The following is a 23,615-nucleotide window of genomic DNA, read 5'->3' as shown; positions in this document are numbered from 1 at the left end:
CTTGTCTGCAAAATTAATTGTGGGCAGTGCTAGCAGGTAAATAGTTTTCCATTTTGAATTGTTCTGGGATTTTTAGATGTCTGCAGGAAAGAGCTTAACATGAGTGAAAGTTGAAGAACTGAGTTGTGGAGTTGGGCTCCTAGCTTTGTGTCTTTTAGGGAAGGTGCTTTACATACCAATATGGCATTTTTAGACATTTAAAGCCTTTCAGCAATACTGAACCCCGAAGCTTTATTTCCTGACAGAATTCTGAGTGCCACTTGGAAAGGAATGTATCAAAGTCTTCCCAAAGTGGCATCCCTGAAAAGCCACAGCAGTCACACTTCATGGAGAAATGTCTTGTCTGGTTCATGGGAATATAATTTCTTTGTTGCTGTTTTGGGAAGTTATTGTTGTGTCTTTTTCACAGAATAACTCACATTGGAAGGAGCAGATAAGGATCACCAAGTCCAACTCCCTGTTTCTCATAGGATTACCTAAAGCAAAACCACACAACTAAGTGCCATCTGGATCCATGTTCCTTGAACTCTGTCAGGCTTGGAGGCATGACAGCTTCCCTGGGGAGAAGTGATTGACTACTCTCTCAGTTAATACCCTTTTCCTGATGGCCAACCTGAACTTCCCTTGATGCAACTTCATTCCATTTCCATGTGTCCTGTCACTGATCACCAGAGAGAGTTCAGCATCTGCCCCTTTGCTGACACTTTGAGGATGTTGTAGGCTCCACTCAGGTCACCCCTCAGCCTTCTCTTCTGCCAAACAAACCCAGCAACCACAGCCACTCCTCATTAAGTCTTGCTCTCAAGATCTTTCACCATCCTGGTTGCCCTCCTCTGGACACAGCTTTACATCTTTTTCACCTTGTGGTGCCCAAAAGTGCCCCCAGCCCTGGAGGTGAGGCTGCCCCAGCTCAGGGCAGAGCAGGACAATCCCCTCCCTTGCCCGGCTGGCCATGCTGGGCCTGGTGCACCCCAGGACACGCTTGGCCCTCCTGGCTGCCAGGGCACTGCTGACTCGTGTCCAACTTTTCACTGACCAGGATCTTCAGATCTCTTTCCATGCGCCTGTTCTCCAGGCTCTCATCCTCTGATTTCTATGTAGAAGCAGGATCACCTGTCCCAGGTGAAGAATCTGCCACTTGTTTGTGTCAAGTTTCATGTGTTTGGTGGCTGCCCAGCCCTCTAGTCTTACCCACATCTCCCTGCAGGGCCTTTTTACCCTGGAGGGAGTCCACAGCTCCTCCTAGTTTAGTAACATTGGCAAACTTAATGTACATTCATTTCCTGTGTTCAGATAATTTATAAAAACCTTACAGACCTCTGGCCCTAAAATGGAGCCTTATGGAGCCCCACTGGTGCCAGGCTGACAGTCTGATGTAACCCCATTTACCGTAATACTTCAAGCCCAGCCCGTCAGCTGGTCACCCAGTCTATTATGGACGTTTCTAGCTGCATGCAGGATATTTTGTCCAGAAGGATACTGTGAGAGACAGTAAAAAAACTTTTGATTTCTGATAGTGTTCTTATAATTTTTAATATTCTTTTTTTCTGGCACTTTCAATGACATCAGGATAAAGCACCAGCAACCCAGCTGAAAGAGAATGACAGGAAATCCAGCAGCTTTAACGGTTCACAACAATTTCTGTCTACTTGCCAATGAAAGAAACATCCTTGGATTATTGTGGCTGTAGAATTAAGATGCAGATGTGGTGCATAACAACTCCTGTAAAGAGACGTATTACACAAATCATTAAAATCACTGAAAAGATTAAACGAGGCAAAGAAAACTGGGACTAACACTGACCTCAAACAATTTCTCTGTCTTTTTTCTGCCTAATCAGATGATAAATTAATTAAACCGCTAGCTCAGGTGTTGCTCATGCTTTCTGAATTTTCGCCTGCTGCAGGGATTGTGTATGGGTGGAGATGGAGACCTGGGTCTGCTCAGCACAAAGGAGTCTCACTGTTGTCTTCCACCACCTAGCAGGAGCCTGTGTGGGCAATGGGGACGGGCAGCAGGCACAAGCTGCAGCTGTGGAAATGGACACGGGAATTTTGCAACTGGCCCATGCAAACCAAGAAGAGAGGCTTGCACACATAGGATAGTGAAGGTTACAAGAGTTACAAAAAGTAATTTTTTGATGTTACAAGACAAGTAATTTGTAACACAAAGTTACAAGGGTAAATCTTTTTATTGATGCGCAAGATGTGGGGTAAAACCACAAATCTGGTTTTACGTGGAGTTCTGAAACCTTTCAAGTATTCAGATGCAACATGATTCAATTAATGTGTACTTAACACACACATACCACTGGAAAGCAACTGGAATTGTGTGGTGTCATCATCCATTTGCTTATTTAATGATCTAGACATTCCTCGAGTAGGTCCTGGAAGCATAGAATCATTATGGTAAGACAATACTTGCAAGATCACCAAGCCAAATCACCAACCCACTACTGCCAGGTGCACCACTAAACCATATCCTTAAGCAGCACACCTACACATTAGGTTGTCCAGAGAAGTTGTGGTGCCCCATCCCTGGAAGTGTCTAAAGTCAGGTTGGGTAGCCCTCTGGAAGCCTAGTCTAGTGAAAGCTGTCCATGGCAGGGGGTTTGGTACTAGAAGATGTTCAAGATCTCTTCCAACCCAAACTGTTCCATGAGTCTGTGATTTTTTGAACGCATCCAGGGATGGTGGTTCCACCACTTCCCCAGGCAGCCTCTTACAATGCCTGAAAACCCTTTCAGTGAAGAAACTTTGCCTAATATCCAATCTAAACCTCCTCTGGCGCAGCTCGAGGGCTTTTCTTCTTGTCCTGTACCATATTACCTGGGATAAGAGACTACATCCATCCCAATGAAATTTTCTTTTCAGTTAATTGTGAAAGGCAATAAATCCCCCCACCCCGAACCTCCCTTTCTCCGGGCTAAACACCCCCAGTTCCCGCAGCCTCTCCTCGTAGGACTTGTGCTCCAAAGCCTTCACCAGCTTCGTTGCCCTTCCCTGGACACGCTCCAGCACCTCTACGCTCGCCCCGATTTTCTGGGGTAGCATCATTCCGGGGCTACCAGCGGGGGCCACCCACGCCCCGCGCCTCCCGCGGGGCTTTTGGCTTTTGTCCCGCGGGGAGGCGGAGGGCTAGGTGCCCCCGCCGCGCCTCGCCTCGCCCCGCCCGCCGGGACCCCCCCTCCGCGTCCCGGCGCCGCAGCGGAGGCGGCGCCGCGCTGATGTCAGGGCTCGGGAGGCGGCGGGGGGCGGCGGGCGGGCAGCGGCGGTGCCGGGATGGCGGTCCCGCTGCGGCTCCTGGCCGCTCTGAGCGCCGCCGCCGCCCTGCTGGCGCTGCCGCCGCCCGCCGCCCCGCGCAGGCCGCGCTGCGGGCCGCCCTGCAGCTGCTGGCGGGAGTCGGCGCTGTGCGTGGGGGGGGCGGGCGCGCCGCGCAGCCTGCCCGCCGGCCTGGGCTCCCTGTGAGTGCGGGGCTCCGCGCGAAGGAACGGGCGGGAGGGTGGCCAAGGGATGCGGGGCGGTCCCGCCTGATGGGTGGCATCTCTTTTTCCAGGAGCCTGGTCAACGGGACCTTCTCCGAAGTCAAGGACAGGATGTTTTCCCACCTGCCCTCCCTGCAGCTGCTGTAAGTATGGCACTGGGAAGGAGCACGGCCAAGTAGAACTTCACCCCTTCCTCCTGAATAGAATCCCTTTGAGCATAGAGCCTCTCAGTTTCTCCTAGATAGAGTTCCCTTTCCCTTGTAGAAACGGAGAAAACGGGAGAAGACAGCTTCCACTGTCCCCGAGTGTAGCTGCTGTTTCATAACATTTCTGCTCAGGGGTGCATTTTCTGCTCAGAAGCCACTTCATAAAACGTGTATTTAGTTACTAAAGGAGGGAAAAACATCTTATGATGCCCTAAGTTCCTCTTTATTTAAAACTTCAACTTTAGCAAGTTTAAGGCTGAGTTTTGTCTCCCAGTAATGTGGTGCTGGCTCTCACTCCTGCTCACTTTGTGCCCAGGAGTCTGGCACTGCCTTTGTGATGCTGTGGGCACAATGGGGTGAGCAGAGGCTGCCAGGACACACTTCAGAGGGAATCCTCTGTGTGTGAAGCACTGCTGTTGTCTGCAGCATGACTCCGTGCTTCAGCGTGCAACTTGGAAGGTGGCCCCTTCGATGCCTTCTGAGCCAGCGGTCCTCTGTCCCAGGAGACAGTGGTCCAGCACTTTGCAGCTATCCCTCCTCCCTGACCCCAGGCAAGCTGCTTGGTTGTGCCTGTTGTAGTTAGGTGTGTTTCTCCTGCTCCAGGAGCTTACCCAAACTTGCTTAATTTAGCTGTCCTGGGAGGCAGCAGGGAAGATACAGAGACTGCGGTACAACCCCCTGGGGGGCCTGGATACTCACTTTTCTGGTAGTCTGCAGCAAAACTGAGCAGCAGCCTGCAGCCTGTCTAGCCCAGTGCAGCCTGTCTGGAATGCCTGACACCAGGCAGGCCCTCCACACACTCCACCCCATAAGGACTGACTGACCCCTCCCCAGGTAGAGATATACTGCAAAGAAAAATTCAGCAAAAAGATCCAAAGCCTGCCAGAAAGCCAGGCTGAGTGCTCACCACAGAACTAGATGTTAAAACTGGTCTTAGCAAGAGGTAGCCTCTGAAGGTGTCTGGTAGCTGATGGGGAGGTTCCTCTCCTTGGGCACCCCACCTCCTTTGACTCAAAGGCCTGTCTTCCCACTGGGAGGAGCAGAATTCCATGCAAAATGCTGGAGGGAAGTGAGCAAAGCAAGGGGTGGAAGCCTTCCCCTCCTTTAGTGTGAAACTGGTCCCAAAACCAAGTTTCTGTGGGAGTTCGGGGTCAGCACCGAGGCCCCAGCAGAGGGCACGGGGACCTTGCCCACAAGTAAATGGTTGCAAACTGTGACCCTGGCCAGCTGGGAAGGAAAGGGAGGAATCCAGGGGTGAGAAGCTGGGGGTGGAAAACTAGAGCTGGGGGGAATCTGGCTTGGTTTGGATGACAGTGCTAGGAGAGGGAAGAAGAGCAGATGAAGATGGTTTTCCTTCACTGTAGTAGATTCTCTGGAGATGTCGGGCTGTGTATGCTGAGGGACAGAGGTGTGTTGTTGAGGAAGGCAGAAGTTGTTCAAGTGGTAAGTCAGATGTGGGAGCAAGAGGGGTTTATCACCGTCACCATCACCACCTTGAGCACTCACAAATTCTGTTGTTTAGTGTAATTTGTAACTTTTTCCTTAAAACATGAGAGAAAATAATGATTAAATAACTAAGAGCTGCATGCATAATTGAGCACATGGGCACCTCAGGACAATGTCTTCTGTGGCAGTAATCATGGTAAAATAGTAATGTAAGGATTTATTTTTGATGGTGGTCTTCATCTTTGTCAGTTTTCTTTGGGATAATATAAGGATCATTCATCTAGTATTAGCATAATATCCAGGGATCACAGGGCAAGTTTGCATTTCATGTTCATTAGTCTTCTAAATTAATTTTAGTAAAATGCCTAAAACCCTACAAAGGGGAGATTAATCAGTTGCTCTAATAAAGCAATTAGTGCAGACATATTCATTCATAGGGGAAAATTCTGAGATTTTCCAAAAATTAATTGAATAGTGTTAATATCATAGACCAAATAAGAAGTTTTGCTATTTTCTTGAAAGGACATTTTCCTCTCCACCTTTGAACATCAACATTTGGAGATTGTCTGCTGCTGTGCTTTAATACAGCAAGGAATGAACTTTTCTGGCAAAGTCTCCATAACCTCCTTCTCCCTGGCTGTCTTGTGCTGGCTCAGGTGCCTGGCTGGCTCAGCCTCCCTGGTGCAGCTCTAACATGTTTTGTCCCTGAAGTTCATATGGGAGTAGGGCAAGGCAGCGCCTGGAGGAGGCAGCACTGCAGCTCTTCCTCAGCGCCTGTCACTGCTGGACACAGCGCTTTGCTTTATAAAGATAACAGGATTCTCTGTCTCGGTGGTTTGGATGTGTCTGTGTTTCCAGCAGACAAACTGGCTGCTGTCCTCCCACACTGCAGGCTGTACCCATCTGCAGGTCAGGCTTGGAGCATTCCCCTGGCAGCACGGAGGGAGTGAGCCCACTGCGACTGCATTAATGAGAGCTGGTGCTTGGCAGCTTAGGATTGGTGATGAGGTGGACTCTTGAAAGTTGTCAGTGGGGCTGGAGGGGTGGTGAGCGGATGGGGCCCACACTCAGCAGACCTGCCATCTAATGATGGCTTGTTCTGCTCGGTGGACCATAGAGTTGAGGACCAGGTTACATTTAGCCAAGGTCAATGGCACATTTTTCCCAGGGAGTAGTGGACATTAACTCCCACCATGTAATGTCTTTAATTTCTTTCAATAGACCATTCTACAGTATTTTATGTGTGCTGCATTGGTGGGGTGATATGGGCTCAAGTCAGTAAGATTAGTTTGGTCATGGGCAATAAACACAACAGGCATAATCCAGTGTGTCAAGTTTTAATGTGCTTTCCTAATGCCTGCTCTCCATTTTCAGCTTGCTGAACTCCAACTCCTTCACTGTTATACGAGATGATGCCTTTGCTGGTCTCTTCCATCTAGAATACCTGTAAGTTTGGTATTTTATGCCCTTTATAAATAAAGATGTTTTGATAAGTTGCCAGGACTCCTGCTACAGAGGAGCTGCTCCTTTGTCTTTACTGTGATTCCCAAGAGCAGGGAGCTGAAGGATTTATGTTCCACTCCTGTGCAAATATTCTTTATGGTGGCTGACGATTTTTCAGATGTTACAGTGCATTTTTATAAGATGCTGTGAATGCAAGGTGTCTCTGTGCAATTACACACCAGAAAGGCAATGTTTAGCGAGAGCTTGCCTTGGCTTTCCAGAATGGTGCCACCCGTAAGGGGATTTGAACCTCACACAAGAGGTGGAGCAGCCTGTCCTGACCTATTCCTGAGCAGGAATTGCAGATTACTGGTATACTGTCCAGAACAACCCTGATTCTGCTTTTCTTCTCCCAACTTTTGTCTCCTACTTTGCCTTTTTTCTGATACCCTATTTAATGTCCATAGAATTTATCTTTATTTAATTAATTATAAATACATAAATACATAAACATACATTTCATATAATAAATTTTTTGTAATTATTTATATTCTTATTTAAAATTATTTAGCTCTCCTTTTGTTTATATCATCCACTTAGTTGATTTTTACATTCCTTTTGTTTTTCTGGTCCTTATTTTTTTTATTTTTAGTTCACCTTTTTTTCTTTTAAAAAAAAATATTAGCCCTGGTACAGGTTGTCCTCCCTTCACACTCCAAAGGATGGCATTTCTCTGTGTTACTCAGTATGAGCTGGTGTGTTTGGAACTATGAATACAACCTGAAAAAAATCCTCATTCCACCCACCTTTCCAAGCTGAAATGTAGCTGTGGAAAACATTTGTCCTTTTCTACAGGAAGACTGATGCTCATAAAACTGACTCTTGCTAAAATCTTGAAGGCAAATAGATATTATGGTGTGGTACATTAATATACATTAATAGTCTGGTACATGTGGAGTAGCCAACAATGGAATTTGCAGTTAGTGGTAAATGGTATATGCTAAAATCCATGATTCAGCTACATCTGGATTTTTCAGAGATAGCAAGTTATCTAAACATTCTCTTTTCCTTGTGTCTACAGAGAAAAAATAATTTGCTATAGTTTGTAAAAAGGAAGAAAAACATTTTCTGTTGTACCATTAGTGGCCTGCTTTCAAGTGCTGATGGGCTTGTCCCAGCAGTACAGTGTACATCGTGGTGGTTGTACTGGTCACTGCAACCAGATCCCTGTCTGAATCAAACACCCTGCTCTCCTCAGATGGTCAAAGGGCAAATCTCTGTCCCTGACCACCAGCTGCAAGCCAGGGAGCAGGGTGAAGACTGGTAAAGCCTTACAGTTTCAAATTCTTTTAGCAGCTGAACAAGTGGTCTCAGTTAGTGGTTGTGGTTGCCTTTTCTGCCAATTCCATAGAGCTTTTCCTCTTCCCAGCAAGTCACCCCTCCACCTTTCAGGAACTGGCTGTGAGTGGCCTTTCTGTGGTTTGTTTTTTTGGCCATGCAGCCAGTAAAACCAGTACAACTTCCATAACTCATGTCTCTTAGTTACCAGGGATCATACTTGGTAGAGAAGAAGGAAACCTGACTGACAAATAGGAATGACAAGTATTTGTGTGTACAAAGCCAAAATCTCTGGCCAAAGAGCAGCTGGGGAGCACCCATGGCTGATACCTTAATATAGATATCTCCAGCTGTGTCCTGCTGCACTTGCAGCACTCATAATGGCATTCAGTGCACCCTTAAACTGACTCTGTACACAGTCTGGGTAAGACAGGTCTGATAAGGACAGGAGCTTTGCCGGCAAACAGACCGGAATTCCCAGAATAGCATCTCCTGGAGGCCAGGATTGGTGATTCAAGAATCTGGCAAATTCTGGAGTTCCAGCTTGTTGCAGTGCAGCCTTGTTTATTTGCATGGACTGCTGAGCTGGTGCTGTGCAGGGATGCCAGCCGCCAGTGAGGGTGTCAGGAGGCAGGGTGGCCCTCTGCTCTTGTGGACTGAACCTGTGGCTCCACACAGCCCCAGAAGGGCTGACCTGCCTCTGACATCTCCCACATTGACACAGCACTATCTCATCTGCACCCTTTGCTGCAGTCAGGGTCCTGGTCACTTCATGAAGGATTTTTCTTACACCTACACTGCAGAACCAAGAGCACTTTTCATCTCCTGCATTCCCATCTTCATTCTCTTGTAGAAGAGACCTTGTCACATAGCATTTTTCCTCTAACTTCTCTGGAGGGCAAACAGATCTGCCTAGGAATAAGGGCCCTCTCATAAGCCTTTTATAAAGAAGTCAGCATACAGTCATCTTCATCCAGGTATAGCTTTATCAGGCAATATCTTGATGGCCACCTGGCTGCAATCACTTTGCAGGGATGATGGTGTATTTAGGGATGCGTCCTCAAGTGCTCAGGGGTCAAGTTGCTCAAATATCAGCTCTTTCTTTAAATGCTGATATGCAGTCAGGAGGAGCAGTGTGCCCTGGAATCGATATGTGCCTGTCATTATTCCCCCAGTGCATAGGGCTGTGACTTGTGTGCAGCCAGCACCCTGCAGAGGAGATGTCCCAGCTGGGCAGAGCTGAACTTGGCAGCCAGAACTAAACCAAGGCAGTGGCCTTGCTGTTGGTGCAGTTGTCAAACGTGCACAGTTATAGACAGGGCTGTGTGGATATGGAGGTGGCACCGTGTGTGTGTGCAGCCACAGGAGCTCCCATCAGAGCAGATCTGCAGCCTGGGCAGCCCTGGCCCTGCTGTGCTGCCTGCTGGTTTGGAAATGCTGGTGATTTGGGAGAGGGGAAGGTAGGACTTTAGCTTCTAAAGTCTGCCTCAGGTGGCTGTCCTACGCAGGTCTCTTGCCTCGCACAACACATCCTGGGAGGATTACCAAGAGAGGAATAATTTTTTTTGCCTTGTTCACTTTGTTCCATTTCTGCTAGACATTTGTGTCATGTGCCATCCCTTGTGCTGCCAGGCACTTGCATTGTTCCTTGCAGTCTGCCCAAGAAAAGGGGAAAAGGGAACATGAGCAGCTCCACTGAGACTTCCCACCTTTCAGTATGAAGGAGCTGCCCAGAAATATGCTGCATCTGGCAACTATAGCTTAAAGCAATGTGATGCTAATAATAATGTTACTTAAAGTATTTTAAAATGCTTTTTTTTTTTTTTTTTGCCTAGATTTATTGAAGGAAACAAAATTGAAACCATTTCAAGAAATGCATTTCGTGGCCTTCGTGACCTGACTCACCTGTAAGTTATTTAACACTTGATATGGTAATTTCTACTTGAACAAAACTCTCCTGGGAAACCACTGTGTTTTCTGCTACACAGAAAACTTCTCTTCCCTCCGTGTCAGCTTCATCCTGCTGTCAACAACATGCCTTCCATAAATTAAGAACCAGCCTTAGAGCAACTCTTGCCTGGGCAGCACTGCCACACGTTGGGCTGCCTGTGTGCAGGCACAGCTGGGTCTGAGATGCCACTGGTAACCACGGTGCTGTGCTGGTACCATCACTACCACCACACTGCCTACTCATGATTAACAGTGTTTCTTTTCAGTGTGCTCAGTGATTGGGTTACATTTACACCTGGGCAAAAAAAACAGCTTTAAATATTTTAAATATTTTACTTTTATGTGAACTTCAAGCAATCTCCATTCTTAAATGAGAATAATTAATGCCTGCTCCTGGTAACTTCTAACAGTGCCAGTGGCTGGACAGTACCAGATAATTAGCAAGCTGTAAGTGAGCTCAGACTTGGTAAGAATTGCAAGATAAGAGATAGCAATGATAATAAGCTCTAACTTTCTTTTCTAGTTCTTTGGCCAATAACCATCTCAAAGCTCTGCCAAAGGATGTCTTCAGTGATTTAGATTCTTTAATTGAGCTGTAAGTAATGAGAATCCTTCTACTGCTTCTGTCACTCTTGCTCTCAGTTTTAGGTTCTGGGTGTGTGGTGCTGTATCTGGTATCTACACAGAAAAATGCATTTTTTTGTTCTAGCTTTTTTTTCATTTTATAATTGTTTGTTTGATAGACTTTTCTAAAGTAACTGCTATTTCTTAAATCACTGTTGCTTCTCGTGATGCTGTATGTAGCTTTTGTTTGCTGTACATAGCTTGTGTTATTGTACTTCTTTCTGATGTCTCATTTAAATTGTTTTCTAGAGAAAGGGAGACAATGAATTTTAAAACTACAGTTTCTCTGAACGTATTTCCCTATTATTGTTGCATATTCCTTGAGATTATTTTAGTACAAGTGATTAGTTAAAAAAAAATAAATCTTATTTTCCTTGTTTCTGTGCAGTTGTAGCACATTGCTGACACTCTGTACAGAGTATTTCACTGTGTAGCTAGCATTCCCCTATTTTTGGCCTGGTTCTTCCAAACAGAAAAGTAAAATTGTAGGCCTCAGAAATTGCCAAAGGATCAAAGAACAGGTACAGTGCTGAAATTGCACATACATTAGCAGGAAGAAGTTAAATTGACTCTACATCAGCAGCAACTCAAAAAATACAAGTCTTACATCTGTATTTTATGTCTGCAAGGCTGCTCTGTCAACCAGCAGTACTGGAACAGTTTAGTGAAAGGATGAGAATTGTCTGTGTCAGTGGTAAATGGTGCAAAGGAGGCTTGCAGCAGACAACCTGAATGTCAGGATGTATTACATTACAGTCCTCATCCTATGAAAACTTATAAAAGAAGTGACTTGAATCACAGTGCTCCATTACTCAGATTATGTATGAACATAGACTGCAAAGGTTTTTCAAAAAAATCAGTGAAAGAGAGCTCATAATAAAGGACTCCAAATAAAACTGAAGAAAATCCCCTGTTTTCAGTTCAGAACAATTTAAGGATACTCAGATATTTTGAAATTCAGCATGCCAAGTACTCATATTGCTATCAATCTTTTCAAATATGTTTATTTCTGTGTGTTTTTTTAGAGATTTAAGGGGAAATAAATTTGAGTGTGACTGCAAAGCCAAGTGGTTGTTTTTGTGGTTAAAGATGACAAATTCCACTGTTTCTGATGTCCTGTGTATTGGTCCAGCAGAATATCAGGATAAGAAGTTAAATGATGTGACAAGTTTTGATTATGAATGCACCACTACAGGTATTCAGAATGTATATTTCTAAGCACACTACAAACGGTTAAATTTCAGAAGTTTAGATGATACCCTTTCACTTCTGTGAGCATGACCTGGGGGGAGGAAAGGGTTACATACAAAGCACTTCCAACTACTAGAACAAGTACAAAATGGGAAAATTACATTTAGAAGCTAAAGTAAGCACTGAATTTTTATTTGGATTAAGTGATAATGGGAGAAGAGCTCTGCCTATTCATATTCCAAAAGACTTGATTATGACTCAATTTGTAGCTGAATTTTCATCACAAAACACTTTCTATTATCTGGAATGAAGCCACATAGTTATGGCAGATGAGCTTCCCAAAATCTCTGTATTTCACAGAAAGCAATGAAAAGAAGTTCTAAAACGTGGCTATAGCTGTTATCTTTATTTGATAAATCATTATTTATTAGCATCAAAGATGGTGGCAATAGTGCCAGAAGTTCTTCATGGAGCTCCATTAAGTTGAAGAGAAAAGTCCAATAATATTCTGACTACTGTCTTGCCTAGGATTTTGATTTTTTATTTTTTAAGGTAATGTAAAGCATGCTGAAGGGAGCAAAGAGTAATTTGCATGTGGTTACGCTTATATTTTATGCCGAAACTGCTGCAGTTACCTATCTTTAAATGTAGTCACATCATATAACTGAAAATATCAGTTGTGGGTATTGTTTTTCATCTTTTTTGAATAGGATGTCAGCGCTCTGCCTTTTTTCTAGACAGTAATATCAAAGGTGTGCAAGTTCTCATCTGTCATCAAGTCAGTCATTAGTATTAAAAGACAAGAGAAAAGGTGATTACTAGCAATGCAAAATGAAATTTCAGGAGAAGGTATGAGAGGTGCTTTGATGGCTATATGTGAAGAGAAAGAGAATGAACTCAGGATTCAAAACTATGGCAGAAGAGCAGCAGTGGTAAAGTGCAATAATCTGCTGCATAAAAGGATGTCAAGCACAGGAGAGCAATGAAGTTTAGAACAGCACTGAAGTTACATTCCTCGTCTGCCACATCACCGGGGCACAGCAATGCAAAGTAAAAGCAGGCTTTATTTTGTTGCAATCTGGTTTAAGCAATTGTGTAGCACTAACAGTGCACAAGAGAAACAAACATCCTCAGGTCCTCAAACCTATCCTGACCTATCAGCCCTCCATCACTTTTTTTTACCTAGACACTGCAAAGTTGCTCCAAGCAAAATTCACCCTTAACATTGTCCCTTTGTCTGCTGTAAGTGAAATTACACCAAGCATGAATCTAATTTCATGTGCTGCAGAGTTTTTGGGGACCCAAGGTGTTCCATGGGGCAAGGATTGCCCAGCTGAATATCCTATTTGAACTGATGTTCAAACACCCTCAGAGAAGCGCTCCCACAGCACAGCACGTAGCTCTCATACTTTGCTCCGTACGACCCTGGTGGTCTGTGGTGTCAGGTTCTCCTTCTCTACCATTGCCTCCCCCAGATCCAAAGGGAGTGTAAATATGTCCATATTCCTTCCTTGAGGACTGATTAGTCACAGGCTTAGAATACATTCTGTATTCTAAGTAGAGCAATATACCCTATAGGTGTATTCTCCTTTCCCAGTCGGTGGTGTGCAGGGCTCTGCAAACCTCTTGCATTCATGTTAGTCTTTAGTATAGTATTTCCCTCCTTTGCCAGGTGGGATCAAACTTTCCATCATTTCTGGTCTCCAGTACTCTGTGTCGAGCATGACTGGATGCAGGATGTGGTAACAAAGCAGTTTGCTTGGTAAAACGTGTGTCTTGTTGGCCCAGTCAGCTCATTTCATCAGCTGAACTGCTACAATGGTAACAGGAGAGATGGAAAGAGGTGCTGCCAAATTTGAAATAAAAAGGCGAAGAACAAAATGATCCTGTTGCTTTTTCACAGAGAAAGTGATTGACAGTATTGATGACCTACATTTTAACTCTTTTTGTGATAGCATCTGTCTTTTCCATTTCTCAGTGCTTGCATCATGAAAGCAGGTTAAGCCATTTCACTTCATTTCTTGTCTTTCTTCCTCAATAGTGTGTGAGGGGACTGTGCTGTGGCTGTGAGCACCACAGGGGAACATGTAACTCACTTTCAGGAGACTGGAAAAGGCCTCAGATTCCCACAGCCACTGGAAACAGGCCATGTGCATGCCTGGGACCTGCTTTGCCCAGATCTGTAGTCAGGGATCATCTCACTGAGCTTTGGAAGCTTGTTTTCCCCTTCCTTCAACTAGCTGAGATTGTCTCCTGGAGGTGGTCTTCTCTTTCCCTGCTGTCTGGAAGGGAGGTAGTTTGCAAATTTCTAGGTACTGCTCCATTCTTGCCCCTGTGCTGGAGATCTCCTGTAGTGGGAGAAAGGAAAGAATGGACAACACTCCCTGCTGGCACACCCAGACCCTGGGTAGCCTCACCTGGAGTAGGAGTATCCACTGCAGAGAAGAAGGGATGTGATGAGAGTGGGACTGAATTACAGGATTCAGTTTTGGAGCAGTTGCCCAAACAGACTGTCACTTATATTTTTCCTTAGTGTCCTCCAATCTTCCCTGCACTCTTGTCCCCTCCTGTGCTGGCATCAGTGCTCCTGCGTGCTGGGATCAGCCCAAGCAAGGGCTGCCAGAAGGAAAACCAGCCCAGTAAAAGTGTTGAATCCCTCACCTGTGACATCATGATGCCAGTTCAACCACAGAGGGAGCAGAAGTGGAGTAAGTGACTGGAGGACAAGGGGACACCCCATGCTCAGCTAGTGTGAAAACCACGTGTCTTGAGAAAGGGAAAGAAAAGTGTATATGGGCTGGGAGGGAGAGAGGGAGAGCTCATGCAGCCAGCAGCACAGGGGGAAAGCTGTGTCCTCTGCCCTCTCCCATCCAGGGGATCGGGCTTAAAAGAGAAAGATATTGGGAAAGGCTCTTCCCCAATCCTGTATTTACTGTATTAGCTCTTTCTAGCATTACAGCAAGATGTAGAACTAGAATATACAGCAAGATGTAGAACTAAATCAAGCCCCCAAGGCCTAAATTTTTTGCAACCCTGATATAGCAGCAACTTTAACTGTGTAACCCTGTTCTACATTACAGTCTGGTATTCCCAGCTGGTGCTAAAACCAACATTTATTGCTTTTTACTGATTACAAATTATTTACCTACCCATTTTCACATACAGACTGGTTTGTTTCAATTCACAGATTCCCCCAAAGTGTTTCACAATGGTTCAGATTTCAAGAGATGTCTTTTCAGGATTAGTTTTTTTGGGTTTTTTCCTCAAGATTTAAAAATATTTTTATTTTCTGTAACTGTATCTGCTATTGCTCTATCATTTAGCTACCTTTTATAACTGGTCAGTTATTTTTACTTTCTGCGTACTTTGGTGTCAGCCCTTTTAGTTTCCCAGTGAAAATGAAGATAACTTTCTTGTTTGCCTACCAGCATCTATGAACCAAACCCAAGCTCTATTTATAATAGTCCCTCGAAGAATGAAGACTGTCACTTCTTTCACAGCTGTGGAATCTGCTCTGTTTGTTTAATGGTAGTCATCTATCTTTATTCTCCACAAGTGTAACTCCTCAAGGGCAAGGCTTTCAAGCATGCAGAAACAGAGGGTTCCTCATTCAGAAGCAATTATTTCATAATGCACCAAAATAAGGGACTCGAGTGAGGACTTAATTACCATTTCACCAAAATCTCTGGATGCTCAGGCCCTTCCAGCATAGGAGTGCCTGGTGAAGGTGTGTAGCAAATGGGGTTTGAAACAGAGCAGTGTGTGGTTCTGCACAGAAATGCCATCATAGGGAAGATGCCTTTCCTTTTCTACATATCTGTATCCATACATTACTTCATCGCAGGCCTCCTACCACATTTTAGACCCGAGTGCTTTCTCAGCTCTGCTACATCATGTTTTTTCCTGATAATAGAAATCTTGCACAGCTGTATGGTCAAATGTCAAATTCAGACCCAAGTCTCCTCAGTTTGCCCCATGACTGCTGACATACCCCAGGGTAAATTTTCAAATTAAGTCTACAAAGGCACTTAATTTTTTGAGAAAAGAAGTCTTTAATTCTGGAGTTACACTCCTAATCATTACAGGTTGCTCCAATTGCTCAGTCTTACTGTCTAGGACAAGTTTTCCACTGGATAGTAATTTTCAGGTTGGTTGTATTTTATGCCTAAACTACATTATAATGCCCCATAAAACATTATGTTAACTGAGTTTTTGATTACACCATTTTGTCTGTGGTCTAGGCAAAATGGGGTTATCCCCAGGCAAACTTCAGATATCATTTCACTTTCTGCCTGGTTTAGCATAACACAAATTGCTAGTGATTAAATTTGCATGACTTAAGAAGTTATTGGACTTCAGCTGGTAGTTGCTGTCTCTCAGCTTGAATGTGATTCTAGCAAGGCCATTTCACTTGACGGGAAAGCAACTTCCAGCTGTGGGGAAAGAGACTTCTCTCTCTATTTCACTGATAGTAGCCAGCCTAGCTGCAAAAATCTGAATTATTTCACTATTTACATATCTGATCTCCTTGACAAATACGTTTCCAGAGGACAGTTCATGATACCTGAAGCAGGAGACACTTTCCCTATTGCTGCATGCTTAACATGAGCACTGATATTTCCATGATAGTGTTATACAAAATCCAGAGTATTTCACTCATTTTTCAGCGTACATCATTCTAATCTGTGACCACTTACTCTGTTTCCAGCAAAGATGTATCCTAACTGTTATAAATGTATGTTTCTAGATTTTGTTGTCCACCAGATTTTGCCCTACCAGTCTGTTTCAGTGGATACATTCAACTCAAAGAATGATGTGTTTGTAGCTATTGCACAGCCCAGCATGGAGAACTGCATGGTGCTGGAGTGGGATCACATTGAAATGAATTTCAGGAGTTACGACAATATCACAGGTATATGAACACTGGGATTCCAGTCACTGATGAACTGTTGGCATTTCACAAGGATAAGATTTGTAGATGAGATCAGTTTGTTGGGTTTTGTCCTGAATCCCTGTTGAATTTGGCTGATTGAAGTGAGTGATATTTGGACATGACTGACTCCATGGAGTAAGGCATCTTGTTGACACATGCACATTTAACTGTAGCACACAAACTAGGCATTTTTGTCCAACCTTGTAAATTTTTCTGAAGGCACAAACACTTGCTGTGAATGTCACACTATGGCCCAGCATAGCACTCACTGCCTTAGTCACACAGCAAGTTAAAGCAGAAGCTGAAGAAGCACTTGATCTTGCCAAAGTGCCTGCAAGTATAAACAGAATATAAAAATAATCTATTGCATGTAGGAGGAAACGGGTCTGAAGGATCCTTTTAGGGTGAGCTGACCAGGAAGCCAGTTAAAAACGGACAGAAATATTTAAGCTGTGATTGTTACCTAAAGAGATGTGCTGCAAAGCTTCAGCATTTACTTTCAATTTACAAACATGCTCAATTAACATCTTGACCAGATTACTGATCAAACAAAAAGCCTGTGTGGATGCCAGGTGATGTTCTAATGCTGATTTTCTAACAACCAGTCCGTCCCTAACCAACACTTGTGGTGCTCAGTCACACCATGACAGCAGAGACGGAGTCTTCAAAGCTGTTATCTGCTGCCTGATTTCCCAGATACTCCAAGCCAGATGTTTTGAAGACTCAGGAGCTAAATTATCCGTGGAGCATCTTTACCTCCTGTTCCTTGTTGTCTGTGACTGATTATTTTTTACCTTATATTTTGGGAGACATAGAGTACACTGTGTCCTCCTCTGGTGTTGGCTTCTACAAAGGCAGCAAGCACTTACCCCTGAGATCAGCTGTGTGTCTCAGAAACAAAAGTTTACAAGAAGCTACCCCTCTGTCAGGAAATTTTGGAAATGAAAAATTTTGCTTTTTAAGGTTTCATTGTTTTTTGGCAGATTAGGGTAGAATATGGACCAGGGATGTAAACTGAGAAGTCAACAGCCCAGAGAGAGCTAGCAGAGCCTCAGAAAAGCTCCAGAAATGAAATGGAGAGTTTGACTCATTTGCAAAGATAGCTAGCTGCCTTCCAGGTGTATTTCACCTTCCTCTGAATGACTTGATCAGGAGACATTTCTGCCAGGGTCTTATGTCCTAGCTCCACACTCAGAGTTTTTTCCTGGGAGGTCTGAGCTGGAGCTCTGGACTCTGAAATGTTCGTGAACCTGAGATTTTTGCTAGGGGACACAGGCACATAAAGAGCCTCCTGCAGAGCCTGAAGTGTGTTTTGTAGAGCTCTGGGGCCAGCTCCACAGAGAATTTCACTACTTACCATTTGCTTGGCATTTGGATATCTAAATTTAGCCCTTTACAACATAGGCTTATGGAGCTGAGCTAGTTGTCAAGGTTGCCTTTACAGTGAACATGAAGAGAAAAGCATTGCTGTCCTCTGCAGAAGGAGACAGGTGAAAACTCTTCTAGAAGAGTTTGTGTTTTGACTAAGTTAGATCAGAAGAAGCCTGCATGATCAGCTTGACCATTCATGCCTGTGCTGTAGATACCTTGCTGTACTTGAGATGAAGGTACTCCCAGCTCTCCCACACTGGGAGGGTGGCAGATCACCCCAGGCCAGCTCTGAAAGCCATGGGTAAAGGACCAGCAGAGAAGTCAGGGTAAACCTCCTGTAGTGACTGGCCAAGGATGCATTGGGGAGCTTTTGCAGCTGCAGTTCTACTGAAACTGTGGGCTTCATAAAGGAACTCCTCTCTGCTTCCAACAACACCTATCATAATAGTCTTGTTGTTACTTTTTTGATGTGGTTTTTGTTTAGTGGAACTTGACATTCTCAAAACAGATCATAACCTGATCTGATCTATCTGGCAACTGCAATATTCCGAAATATTTCTAGTTTAACAAAATCTCAATACCTAACACAAACAACAGAGTTAGATTTCTCTTTTTCATCCTGTTGTCAGGTGATATATCCAAAAGATACATCAATATTTCTATGCACAGTAGAAAAAAGCTGACTCTAACCCCTCTAGAGCAAGAAAAATATACTATATTTCATTTTTCTAGTGAAGATGGAAAGATAGATATTACAAGAATAAGAGAATCTCAGATATGCGACGAACGGCAAGATAAAAACTCTTGTCACTTCTAAATAATAAAATTTAGCTTAAATAATTCTTTTGGATACTAGGGACCATGTGTTTGAACAAACAGAAATTAAAAGTATTTTGCTTAAAAAGGAATTAGCATTTTATGGTACATCATACATGCACACATTGCAGGGTGGGACAAGTCATCTCTCCAGTTATTGGGAAACAAAAGGCTTGAAAAGATGCTCTGATGGCATGTAGCAGACAAAATTATGAGATGGTGCAGGTTTAAAAAAAGAGGAGGGGTGATTTGATAATGTCTATGGTGCAAAGGGTGGTTTGCGCTGTGCTAATACATGTGTTTTTTGTTTTCTCTCTTTGGGCAATAGGTCAGTCTATAGTGGGATGTAAAGCCATTCTTGTTGGTGACCAAGTCTTTGTGGTGGTGGCACAGCTCTTTGGTGGCTCACACATATACAAGTTTGATGAAAGCTGGACGAAGTTTGTCAAATTCCAGGATATTGAAGTATCTCGCATTTCCAAGCCAAATGATATAGAGCTTTTTGAGATTGACAGTGAAATGTTTTTTGTCATAGCAGATAGCTCTAAAGCAGGTTTGTCAACGGTGTATAAGTGGAATAACAAAGGATTTTATTCGTATCAGTCTCTTCACGAGTGGTTCAGGGACACTGATGCTGAGTTTCTCGATATAGATGGGAAATCACATTTAATCCTCTCTAGCCGTTCCCAGGTGCCCATTATACTCCAGTGGAACAAAGCCTCCAAAAAGTTTGTCCCACACAGTGAAATCCCCAACATGGAAGATGTCTTGGCTGTGAAGAGTTTCAGGATGCAAGATGACCTTTACATCACACTCACGAGGTTCATTGGTGACTCCAGAGTCATGAAATGGAATAGCAAACAGTTTATGGAGATACAGGCTCTTCCATCCCGAGGAGCCATGACGCTGCAGCCTTTCTCCTTCAAGAACAATTATTACCTAGCCTTGGGAAGTGACTATACCTTCTCCCAGATTTACCAGTGGGATGGTGAAAAGAAGATATTCAGATTATTTAAAGAAATCTATGTGCAAGCACCACGGTCTTTCACAGCTGTGTCAACAGATCGAAGAGATTTTTTCTTCGCATCTAGCTTTAAAGGAAACACTCAAATATTTGAACATATCACCATTGACTTGAGTTTATGAAAAGCTGCTGGAGTGAAATTTATGTAGAATGACATTTATACACAAACAAAACAAAAAGAGACCTTTCCAAAAACAGGGTGCACCTATGGAGTATGATAACATTTTCTGAACTTTTCAGACTTGCATATTAATCAGGGACTGCATTTACTTGGTTACTGCATGACATGTCCATTTTATCCTTTTTCAAAGACACTTTGCAATCTGCAGTCATTCAAAGGGGAGTACAGCGCATTAGAATTAATGTTGACATCTAAGAGAATGATCTAAATTTTATCCAGAAAACTACCTTGAGCTGAACATCACATAAAGAAAATGAAGAGTGAGCCAAACAAAGCAAAAAAAATTATCTTGACTCATAAATTAACATTTTAGTAGTGTAAGTTTTAATATTAGAGTCAGTTCTTCATGGTTGCTGATGAATTGTAAAAGCAAACAGAAACATTCCAGAATACACTGAGCTCTCTCTTCAAGATCTTTCTTTCTGGCTCACAATAAATCCGAGACATCATTATAATTCATTGCAGACTGAAGGGAGAGTCAAAATCTATTTGCATTTTTCTTCCATTATTCACTTTTTTCCAGCAACAAATTGCGCATAACAAGTAGTCCAGCCCACAGTAAATGGGTAGCCAGGAAGAGCGTGTCTCTTCAGGACTGGGAGATCTTAACAAGTTAACATAGACAGAAAATACCTGAAGTCTGCATGATGCCATGAAAAAATCAACTACAAATCCCACCCACCCTCTGTTTTAATAGGCATTCCAGACATCTATTCCATTTTGCCCTAATTCATAGTTTTCTTGATGATTCCCAGTATACTCTGGGTGTTTAATATGTTATTCTGTGGTGAACTCTCATTCCAGAGGACAGAGCTTAAGTTTTGCCTGAAACACATATCAGCATTGATGCACTCCTTGTAGCTTCTCTGTATTCAGTGAGGTGATTTATTGTCCAGCGTTTCCCCCCCCCAGCACAGCTCATCAGCAATAAATTCAGGTTCAGGACATGAAAGTTGTATTTCGAAAATCCTCCTTCTGGCTAAAGTCTAACTGTGACTTCAGTGTCACCAAGTCATCTGAAACCAAGCTGTTGGAGCTGTTTCAGGCTAGAACTAATCCTCCAAGAAGGATTTCCACTGGGTGAGTCCAGGCTGTTGCCAGGTTGCCAATCCATTGAAGGTCAAAAAGGAGGATGTGGACACCATGTTTCATTGGTGCTTTGGGTGGTTACAGACCAAGGCATTCCATCACCCTAAATAGGGCAATCCTGGCACACACAGCCTCTCTCAGGATAACAGCAAGGGACTGTTTTCCTGGAAAGGCTCTTTGTCACCCTTACCCAACAAAATTGTGTATCAGAGCTCTTGTTTGTTCACTTACACAACATATTTCTTTAAGTTTCCATACTGCTTAGTCTACTAGGTTGCTGTATCATGTCCTGCTGCTGCACTGCTGCTTTGGATAATAGGGAGGTTTTGCATAAAGCAGGAGGAGCAAAGGAAACTGTCCTTTATTCCTTCATACTTAGGTCTATCTCACCATCCTTCTGCTGAGTGAGTTTCACATTTTTCCCCTGGACGTGTGATCACAAACAGAGATGTTCTCACAGGCTTTCTGATATCCAGGGTGTGAAGTGTGCTGCACAAGAGGATTATGTATAATGACTCCTGTGAGGAGTCATAACCTATCACTGACCTGGCATATCACAGTCTTCCCCAACTTTTGCCACTCTGCTATGAAATGCAGTTATTACTGGCCTATCAGAGACATAATTCATTCTGACTTTCAATTATGTGTTAGGGGTCTTTTTTCCTACAGAGTTGTTTGACCTGGTTTTGTTTTTAACTACACTGGCCCATCCCACCCTCTGAAATATTGAGCACTGCCCTCCGAATCCCAGTGCAGTGTCATTCCCAGTGGTTTCGTCAAGACCAGTAGATGCAAACCAAGGCTCTGCAGCAGGGTTTAGCAATACCTCTCCCAGGATTAAGCTAACAAATCTGACAAAACAAAGAAATTAATGTCTGCCAGTAAATGCAACTTCTTACTGTGTTACCAGTTTACTTTTTAAAGTGGATATGGCTGGCAAGCAAAATGTATTTAGCCTATGTTGTGGGAAAGCATTTTGTATTGCTTTTCTGTCAAGCATTCAAGTTTCACTGGAGTTAGATATTCCGATCAGGGTGGCATTTCTCAGTGCACCAGCACTTTCTTTCAGGGCTCAACTATGAGTTACTCAGGAAGGGGCATCAGTCAGAGTGAAAAGCTAGTTTAGAGAAATTGGATCCTTGAAGGGAAGCAAGAGGATGCTGGAAAAAGGCTTGTGTATCGAATACCAGGAGATTGTACTGTCTCAAGAGCCAAGGGGATTTTGAGACTTGGCTATCAAGTTGGATTAAATTAAAATGGTCTCTGCAGAGACAGGCTTAATAAAGAGGATAAAGTGATGCACAGGAGTCTAGTTCATTCACATGGGACCAGAAGAGAGTGGGGGAAATGAATTCTGCAGGCAGGCTGCCACTTCTGCTGAGTAGCTGTGTTGGTTGGTCAGAAAGCCCACCTCAGCATCCCTCCCAGCTTCAGGAAGAGCCTGCAGTCAGACACTGGCCTCCCTGTTCTGCTGAGTTCATGCACAGGAAGTTAAAGCAGCTAAGAGAGAGGACAAAAAGCACCAGTTGAATTAAGAAAAGGTTATGGTACTTTTCACAGGATTAAACAAAGGCAAGATCTCAAAAAGAGCCTTGTTGTGCTCTTCCTGCTCCAAAGGAAAAGCTGCAGGATGCAGGCATAAAAACAAAAATCGCTAATAATTGAAAATACTTTCTGCCTTTCCAAATGCTACCATGGGTTTGTCTCCATTGCCTATATTCTGTAATAGAAATTGTTTTCAATAGTAAATAAAATATGCATATCCATAATTCATGGAAATGTTAGAACATCAGTGAGTTAAAAAGGATAACAGAACATGCCACTGATAATTTTTAATGTATTCTAAAATAAATAAATCTACGTAAAGATTATTAGTTTATATAAGCATTGATTAAATATGCACTAGCTACAGCAGCAGCATTTTAAGGTTGTATATACATTGAGCTTTTTTTAGTAAAGAGGAGCTAATGCAATCTATGCTACTTACATGTGTATGTACTCTTTCAATAGATGAATAAAATGTAGTTAATGTGACTAATAGTGGTGTGTTACACATAAAATATCCACGTTGTGAGGACCTACGCTGCCGGAGGAATGGACAGGGTGGGAAAACATGTCACTGTCTATTTATGATCAGGTTTGGCTTTTGACAAGGTGGAGAAAGCCATGCTCAGATTATTTAAATCTTTCTTCTGTGCCTGAGGTACTTCGGACCGCCAAGGTTTTGCTGTTCCCTGATTTTCCCCTTCACTCTTTCCTTACACCCCATCTAGTGTTAGCAAGTAAGTAACACAGCTATTGCTGCGAGTTTCGTTTATGAGCTGTTCTTTCTTACCACAAAGTAAAGAGGTCTTGATTTTCAAAATAATTTAAAAAAAAATACTTAAGATATGTAAGTATACTTCTTACATGCTGAGTAAATAGGAACCAAGCCTTAAAATTACTTCCAAGACTTTCAGATCTTTGCTTCAGGGTCTCTTAAGATTTGTTAAATTTTACTGAATCATTGACCTTTACTC

General features: G+C 43.4%; 1 protein-coding gene across 1 annotated transcript; it reads left to right on the top strand.

Annotated features, from left to right (window-relative positions):
• Positions 1–3,281: 3,281 nt before the first annotated feature.
• On the top strand, positions 3,282–23,005 carry LGI2 (leucine rich repeat LGI family member 2). The gene is made up of 8 exons (XM_005517797.3): positions 3,282–3,463; positions 3,556–3,627; positions 6,511–6,582; positions 9,753–9,824; positions 10,391–10,462; positions 11,517–11,686; positions 16,430–16,594; positions 19,131–23,005. Exons 1-8 carry the CDS (start codon positions 3,282–3,284, stop codon positions 19,946–19,948), a joined length of 1,623 nt encoding a protein of 540 aa, XP_005517854.2. The 3' UTR covers positions 19,949–23,005.
• Positions 23,006–23,615: the final 610 nt, after the last annotated feature.

The sequence above is a fragment of the Pseudopodoces humilis genome, chromosome 6 (assembly GCF_049639895.1).
Source record: "Pseudopodoces humilis isolate 2021_Gansu_Grassland_sample_001 chromosome 6, ASM4963989v1, whole genome shotgun sequence".
Taxonomy (NCBI): Eukaryota; Metazoa; Chordata; class Aves; order Passeriformes; family Paridae; genus Pseudopodoces; species Pseudopodoces humilis.
This window is presented reverse-complemented; position numbering and strand designations above follow the sequence as displayed.

Coding starts and splice junctions, on each gene's coding strand:
- LGI2 (XM_005517797.3), top strand. CDS start 3,282: ATGGCGGTCCCGCTGCGGCTCCTGGCCGCTCTGAGCGCCGCCGCCGCC. Junction 9,825..10,390: donor CTTCGTGACCTGACTCACCT/GTAAGTTATTTA, acceptor TTTCTTTTCTAG/TTCTTTGGCCAATAACCATC. Junction 16,595..19,130: donor GAGTTACGACAATATCACAG/GTATATGAACAC, acceptor TTTGGGCAATAG/GTCAGTCTATAGTGGGATGT.